The sequence below is a fragment of the Medicago truncatula genome, chromosome 4 (genome assembly GCF_003473485.1).
Source record: "Medicago truncatula cultivar Jemalong A17 chromosome 4, MtrunA17r5.0-ANR, whole genome shotgun sequence".
Taxonomy (NCBI): domain Eukaryota; kingdom Viridiplantae; phylum Streptophyta; class Magnoliopsida; order Fabales; family Fabaceae; genus Medicago; species Medicago truncatula.
The window spans coordinates 5,554,237-5,563,041 of NC_053045.1; the positions used below are offsets into that span (position 1 = coordinate 5,554,237).

The 8,805-nt window shown below is 31.3% G+C and overlaps 1 protein-coding gene across 1 annotated transcript; it reads right to left on the reverse strand.

Moving 5' to 3' along the window:
- Positions 1-6,327: 6,327 nt before the first annotated feature.
- On the reverse strand, positions 6,328-7,494 carry LOC11422481 (germin-like protein subfamily 1 member 7). The gene is made up of 2 exons (XM_003604681.4): positions 7,331-7,494; positions 6,328-7,106 (listed from the first exon to the last, which is right to left on the reverse strand). The coding sequence occupies exons 1-2, from the start codon at positions 7,446-7,448 to the stop codon at positions 6,559-6,561; spliced, it is 666 nt and encodes a 221-aa protein (XP_003604729.1). The 5' UTR covers positions 7,449-7,494; the 3' UTR covers positions 6,328-6,558.
- Between the last annotated feature and the right edge of the window lie 1,311 nt (positions 7,495-8,805).

Here is an 8,805-nt window from a genome sequence, read left to right on the forward strand (position 1 = left end):
AACTATTGGAACCAATAAATGAATCAATGATGTGTGAATTTACATATTATCCAAAATTATATTAAAGAGTTTTGTTGTAATACCCATATTTACATCAAATGAAATCAAACAAAGAAGTAGCATTAGTGAGTGAAGATAATTTAGTCTAGGATTAAAGTTAAGGTGATATGTTGAAAGTGCGGATCATGAACACCAAATCTTTATTTGGAAACGACTTGAACGTGCATATTTTTAGGTGGCTTCTCTAGATAAAAAATTAACTTATCACCTACCTCTAACATATGTTCTCGACAAAATTTGAACCATTGGCCGCCTAAGTATTTTTTGTAACTTGCTCTCTTTGCTGTTATCAAGCGACATTTATACATTTTTTGAGCTTGTTTGTCGATGAGTGTGATTGTTTTCCGTGTTCCTTTTAGAAATGTCATTGATATCTCATTTGAGAAGTGCTAGGTACAAAACAAATTGTAGTGTTAATTAGAAGTTATATATATGTACATTTCTAAAACATTTACCAAAGCATTGTAAAGATTTATTGTAGGAAAATAGCATGTTTTATTTTTCTCAAGAGATTAAGAAAACAACATTACAATTAACATGATACTAATTAGAACCAATGAAGGAACCAACAATGTACAGATTAACGTTACATAATAGTTAGGTTTATAAAAGAGATTGCAAGTTTCATAGACTAACCAAAAAGGAATTTTTGCCAATACTTACATCAGACAAAATGAAAAGAACAAATGGCATCCCAAAGTCAAGATAGTTTACGACTACAGTCTAAAGCGATACATCAAAATAGTAGAAGTTAAAATAGTTCAACAACAAAGATCTACTTTGGAACAACTCGAATTTGCAAGTTCTTCTGCGACTTTTCGAGATCAAAGATGAGCTTACCACCTTCTTCCATCATTCGTTATCTGCAGAAATTGAAAGTAATTTTCATAGCTTGCTCTATCGGCGGTAATAAGATGACAGTTATACTGTGTCTGGTCATCGATGAGAGTGATTGTTTTGCGCTTTCCTTTCAGAATTGTTCTTGACACCTCGTTTGGGAAATACTAAACAGGAAAATAACTGCAATATTAGTCTAATGCATATTTACATGGATAAGATGTATGTGAATATAGTTACATATAATTGATGAAGGATTTTTACCTCTCATAAAACTATTTACACGTAAGTATAATAGGATCGTGTCCACAGGGAGTTGCGTATTTCATAAGCATTTTCACAATATTTGTCACGTTAAGTGTTTGGGTATAAATTGTTTGTTTGTGTAAACTATTTTCCTAATCGACATAAAAGTAAAACGAGAAGAGATAGGGCTATTCCGCTTGCGGTCAGAGACATCAACCAAGCGTAACAGCTGCAATCTCTCGACCGATTAACGGATTCTAGCTTTTTAAACTATATTATCACAATCACTCGACAATATCATTCGTGTCCAAATGATATCGTTATTTCTAAGGGATCGTTTAAACATCGATTTTCCAAACATTTAAACGATCACAAAGTCGTTTGGGTAGTTTAATCGACGATTTCCCAACCGATTAAATTACCCAAAAGCATTAAGTTCTAGATTAAAAGTGATTATCAAATATTAACATCCATGTCTAGAGTGATAACTTAAGATAGATTGTTATTCTATTTCTAGATTCAAAAGTATGTGTCCATATCATTTTGAATCTCAATAAAACAATAAAAACAAGAATAACAACAATTTTGAATAAATAAGCTAGAACCATATATTAAAAGATCAAAAGATTACATAATAGCTTGTTTGAATACCTCAAAACTACAAGAGTAGATGTAGCTACATATGTCTATGATAGCTTTGCAAAGGATGAAGAATCCATGACAAGATCCATGATGTCTCAACAAATCTTGGCTTGAATCTACTCCTAACTACCTTGCTTTGTGTTTCTCTCTCTAGAAAAGCCCTAGTCTCTCTCTAAAACTAGAAAAATATGAATAAAAATGTAATAGAATCTCTTGGAAAGAGAAGAGAAAACTATTTATATGGGCTGACTGCGTGCCAGTTCGCTTAAGCGAACATCCAGGAAATCTAATGTTGACCAATGAGGAGCTGCCACGTGGTCCTTATCTTCTGAAGTTGGATGAACTTCGCTTAAGCGAAACGCAAGCGAACGTGTGAGCGAACTTTCCTGGAGCTCTCTGGAACTGGTTCGCTTAAGCGAACCGTAGGTCGCTTAAGCGAAATGACCTTTTCTTCATGAGCGAACTGGAAGCGTGCTAGTAAGCGAAGAATCCTGGTGCTCTCTGGAACTGGTTCGCTTAAGCGAACCATAGGTCGCTTAAGCGAACTGAGCTTTGTTATGAGCGAACTGAAGGCGTGCTTGTAAGCGAACAGAACGGTTGCTCTCTGTAACTGGTTTGCTTAAGCGAACAGGGGTTCGCTTAAGCGAACAAACCTTGGTTCAGGAGCTTCCTTCTTTTGGTCCTTGCTTGTCATTTCCTGCATAAATTGCGTAGAATCAGGCATGTAAAGCATAAATGGTAATATTACACTCAAATGGTAGCTTTTCCTTAGATAACTTGCAAAACAAGTCACTAATTTGCCTAAGTTAACACATGAAATATGTTACTTTTGAGCACTTATCAATAATTTATAAAATAAAGGTAGCATAACTGATTTTAAGCTAAAGAAAATGTAACATGACTTCTAATTTATCATCATATCATCTTCCTATAAAGTCTAGATAAATGCATGCATGTACATTATATGCACCCCGTTGACCAATTAACATTGTTGAAACAAATGGAAATTAAGCATCACTTCCGCATGTGCATATATAGCCAACACCATTTGATATTGATGTCTTCGAGCATTTGGTGCAACTCTCATAATACAATCCAAACTGGTTATGATTGAATTTAGTTGTTTTCCAAATAGTGATGCAATATGTTTCCTAACACAAATTATGCACATGAAATAAAGAATATTGCAATATGTATTTTTAATTTGTGCGTAAAAAAACTCAAAGCATGTTTGTGCATAAAAAAAAAGCAGACATTTACTAAGTTTATAAATTCAGCAATTGGCCTAACATGTGACAGTTTGGAAAAATCGTTGTACGAAGTACGTTGAGAAGAAGTCGAACTCTGACTTAAGTTTTAACTGAAGTTTGACTCTGAGCTTGAGAAGTGTTAAAGTCATGACAACAATTTAAGAAACATGGTCAAAAAACAATCAAATCGGATTGTGAAATAATAAGTTACTCTAACACTGTATTGTGAAATCATAATGCAAACTTACTAAGTCTTAAACTTCTCAACAACCGGATGATGTAGGTTGATGAGCAACCTCGAACCTGACCAATTGTTACATATATTTGGGTTGCCATTGACTACAAAATGGAAGCAAGGAACTCAAGGTAAATAGATAGTAAATGATAAAGTTACGAAGTATTTTTCCCATAGTGTTGCATCAACTATATTCCCACTACATAAGGAAAGACATTTTTCGAATCATTATCAAACTTATACAAAATTCTATCATCTGATGTTGACAAAATAGAAAATAATACATTTTCTATTTAGCAATATTTAGTTTTTTTGAATAAGAAAAAGATATGCATAGTTTGTTACGATATAAAGGTGCAATATATATTTAAAAGATAAGTATAATTTTTTTAGGCATCTATACCTTTTATGTGTGTGTGTATATAAGCATCTATACCTTTTTTGAAGAAAAGACATCTACAATTTTACTTTTAATTAAAATCAAAATTTTATAAAAATTATACGCATTAGCGTAACAAAAAAACAGACATACATAAAGTATTACTCTAAACGCTAATATGTGTGTCTGTATATTTGCGAGGTTGAAGAAAGAAAATAAAAATATTCTGTATCATTAAATGATAGCGTAAATAAAAATATTTGTGAGGTTGTTATAATTAAACGATATTTAAATTAAATATATAAGTGATAAAAAGATAATAAAATTTCTTTGAAAAAAAGGTAATAAAATTAAATGGAACCTCCTTTAAAAAATTAAATGGAACGGCTAAAAAAAAATTTAAATGGAAGAAAAAAACATATTGAAATATAATATTTGAAAATAAAAGAAAAGGTTCCCAACGTGAATTGAAGAGAGATGATTGTGAAATAAATTGTCGAGAAATAGTTTTTTGAAGTAGCATTCAACAACTTTTGGTCAAAGCTCATTCCATTCAATTGTGAAAAAATTGGAAAATAGTTAAAAGTATTTAAAAATATAAAAATTGGAAAATAGTTAAAAAAAATCGGTGAGGTAGCACTCAACCAAGCAACACTAAAAAAAATTATATGCATCAGCGTAACAAAAACACTGACAGACGGACATAAAATATTACTCTAAACGTTAATGTGTGTGTGTAAATATTTGCGAGGTTGAAGAAAGGAAATAATAGTATTTGGTATCATTAAATGACAGTGTGAATAAAAATATTCGTGAGGTGGTGATGATTAAACGATATTAAAATTAAAATAATTGATAGTGTGTTTGACCTAACTTCTCCTTAAAAATGTAGAGAAGTTGGAAAAAAGCCGGATCAAGCGATACATTACTCTCCCACAACGGCAATTTAGAAGCAACTGAATTTGGGTGAAAAAATTGAAAAATAGCTAAAAAATAAAAATTATAAAATAATTAAAAAAAATGGTGAAGGGCAAAATGGGAAATGCACCCTAAAATGATGATGTGGCATTAACCACACCCCATCAATAGAAAATTACTAAAATGCCCCTTCAAGGAGCAAAATGGTAAAATCCTATGAACTTACTTTTATAATATAGTAAGTAGATTAATGCAAGTAAGTTTTAGGTGCAAAACTTATCATCCTTCTTAATATCTTTGTGTGTAAGGATTCGTGAATAGATAGACAAAACACAGGCAATTCATAAGAATAGACAATGGCTTTGTAATTGTATGTACCCACGTAGCAACACCTTTAATATAATTTTTTTTGGATTCAATGGTGAAAAAAATTGGTCATTAGTTGATTTTAATATTCAAAGATTCATTCTTACTATATATCATCTTTACAAAACTTTATTGTTTATTTATCATATCTACAAATTAAGCTTTTTTCTTATCTAATTCTATTTATGAGCTTGAGTTTTTGTTCTTCTCAAAATAATATGTTGGAACAAAGGGAGTGATTTTGTGAATTTTCTGAGTTGGAAACAAAACTCCCTAGTTCAGTGTTCGTTTCACATATTTCATTTTCTCCTTGTAGCAGTGGCGGAGGCAGCAATTTTAGATTGTGGGGGGGGGGGGGGGGGGGGGGGGGGGGGGGGCAATATCCATATACTTGAATGTTAAAAATACTATTCCGAAAAAGAATACATGTTATTTAAGATTTTTCAAGTAAAATAAATCCCTAATAAAAGAGAAATAATAATACTTTTATAAAATTACTCTTATCAAATGTTAATACATTTTTATAGATACAAAGTGAAAGTTATTGACCTGAGAATAATGCCTAAAAAAAATAATGTAAATATTAGTGTACAATTAAAAAAATAAATAAAATTGCATTGAAAATTAAAATGATAATTTAATTTGAAACAAAATTTTAGGCTAAATACATTTTTTCATCCTTTAGTTTGACAAAAATATCGAATTAGTCCCTTATGTTTTAAATAAGTCCTTTATGTATTTTTAACTTTCAAAAATGTTATTTAAGTTGTTAATTTAACAAACGTAAAGGACTAACATGATATTTTGTCAAATTTAAAGGACAAAAAATGTATATTTGGCCAAAAATTTGCTACAAATAAATCATTAATTGCTCAAAAGAAATGCAACATGGTGCAAGTCCATCACATCTAAGGAAGTGAGATCGAGCCTTACAAGAACTATAGAGGATATTCAAGGTTAGTTAATAAGAAGGTAGAAAGTGCATCCATTATATAGTGTCTTGCTAAGGCTAGCCATCAAACAAAGGTGCTCATCCTATTGGTTGACAATGTTTACCAGAACCTTGCAATGGGGGCATTTGGTTGGCATATATATACCATTATATACTAACATGAATTAGTAGTGTAGCCACATGCCCACACAAGACTATAGGTGGCTCTCACCAGAAAATAGGTTATTTTGAAAACTCATCTTACATCTATAGCTTTCAAGTTAGGTGATAATAATACTAACTCCCAGGTGTGATTCTTATCAATTTATTGCAATTCTTCCTTCATAGCTTTTGTTCACTTTTCATTCTTTAATTCAAGTGTAGCATAAAGACTACATAACAATGTCAATCAAGAGAAACACTTCGCTAGAAAGAACCATGAATAATTCTAATTAACATTATAATGGATGGAGTATAGAAAAATTATTATTTTACACAAATCCAATGTTTTTTACAACAATCTATTATCAAACCAAATTCAACTGAAAACAAAACAACTATATAGTCAAATAACAAATGTGAACTTTATTTATTACAATAATAATAAGCAGAGAGGGTTGCTTGCACAAGGTGATTCGAAACCTAAAGACACCTATCAATTTAGAGTAAACAGTCGACTGATCATGTTCTCCGACTAGTTGTTGTCATACCAAGACTGTTTTTGAAGATAATCAATTATGCTCTTATCCACTTGAAAAGCTTTGGTAAGAACTTCGTCGGAAATAAGAGGATCTGATTTAAACAAAGCATTTGCAACAGTGATAACTCCTGGATTTTGACTGCTAAGTCCAGCAATAGCAACAGCGTTGCCATATCCCACATTCAGTTGAAAATGAATAAGACCAATTGGGAACACAAACACATCACCCTTGTTGAGCACCTTGGTAAAGAGACGATTGTTGTCTTGATTTGATGTGACAAATCCAACATAAAGAGTGCCTTCAAGTACTATAAGGATCTCTGTTCCTCTAGGGTGGATGTGAGGTGGGTTTAAACCCTTAGGCGCAAAATCAACGCGAGCCAAAGATATCCCAAGTGTGTTAAGTCCGAATAGTTGGTCTACAGTGACAGGAGTCACTTGAGAGCCTAGTGCGTTAGATGCATTCCCAGCTTCAACATGTTTGAAGAAATCTTCAGCTTTAACAAGTGCGGGGTCTTTACAGAATTTTCCATTCACAAATACTGCAAATTATCAAATCATAGTTTTGTTATATCAAAGAAATTATAGTATATTTTCAAGTAATGACCTAGCTAAACCAGGAAACAACCAAGAACCAAAACAAAAGAATCTATATTTACAAGGACTAAAACCATAAAAATATATTTACAGAGACTAAAACGAAAACGTATGATATTTGTAAGGAGCATCTTATATTAAGACTTAAAGTTAAGGAATATATACATACCACCATCTTTGGGGTCTTTGATTGCAACACAAAAGTCTTGGAGAGGGCTGGGATCATAAGCAAAGGCAAGAGAGGATGCCAAAGCCAAGATGCTAACAAGGAAGTATATAATCTTCATTTTTGTAACTCAGTACTACTCTTTAATATTCTTCTTATGTAAATAACTTGTGAGAGAATTGAGTTTTGTTGCATGTATTGCTTGCTATTTATAACAATGAAACATTGAAGTGGTTTGCATTTGATATTTACCGTCATTAGTTTTTTTTTTTTTTTTTTTCATATTAAATAATGAACCATTCTTTAACAACTACATGTATACTTGATCTCCAAACCAAAGTCAAGACCATTTTTAATTGCATGGCCGTGTCCACTTGACATTGAATTTACAACCTATTCTCGTAATGGTAATTTTATAATGAAAATATTTTGGGCAAAATGAAATTAAGATAAGTTTAGACCAACACTGTGTGTGGCATAAATGGTATATTCTTTGGTGTTTATCCATTTTGTCTAGGTTTGATCTTCGGCTGGTTTCTATGGCAAATTATATGTTAAAAGAAGCCAATCTCCTAAATGCATTTCAGTTATTTAAGATGATTTATCTCTCCTTTGTGCTTAGTGATATATTTCTGTTTTTTTTCTTCCAGAATTCGAACTCAAAACCTTATATATATTATGTATTATTCTTATGAGTTAAGTTTACGAGGACATATATTCTTTTGTTTAAAAATAAAAAGGATAAATTTTGACTTTTTCTCAATGCTAGAGACTTAATTATAAATATTAGTTGGTGGACTTTGGAAAATATTTGAGTAATTGGCACAATCGTACCATTACTAATATTTTCACACGGCAAAATTCAAAGACCATTTCTGATTTACCTTTTCAACAAATAATTAACTTCTGATTTTAATTCAAATTAAGATAAAGTTTAGGAACTGTTCTCCTTGTAATTGTTATTTTATATTGGAAAAGCTCTAAGCTAAATCAAAATAAGATCAGTTTAGACTTTGTCTTAGTTCTAGAGACTTAATTATAATTGCACTCTCTTTTGTATACTTAGATTTTATATTATGTTTGGATTGATCGAATGTAATGAAGTGAGATGGAATGGAATGGTAAATAATTATCTTTTATTGTTTAGATTTTATCTTTTGCATCTTCCATCAATACTCATGTTACAATTCTTAATTTTCAGCACAATACCCCATCAATTCCTCTTGCTTGCTCAGTCTTGTTTCTTGCGTTCTATTTTTTTCGTGTGCTTTTTCAATATTAAAAAGGGATCCTATCACATTTTCTTGCACTGGTTTTTCTGTATTAGTTGCAATTCTTTTTAAGGAAATAATATTTTAGTCGTAATATATTTGACATGATAATAGTGTTTTAAAAAAGTAGAGTGGAATTAAAAAGTTATAACTCTTTTTGTTCCACCCACTTTTCAAACAATGTAGTGGAAACATTTCATAAAATAT

Excerpts from the sequence above, each read along its gene's own strand:
- LOC11422481 (XM_003604681.4), bottom strand. The coding sequence starts at position 7,448 with ATGAAGATTATATACTTCCTTGTTAGCATCTTGGCTTTGGCATCCTCT. Across the intron at positions 7,107-7,330 it reads CAAAGACCCCAAAGATGGTG|TATTTGTGAATGGAAAATTC; the intron begins GTATGTATATAT and ends GATAATTTGCAG.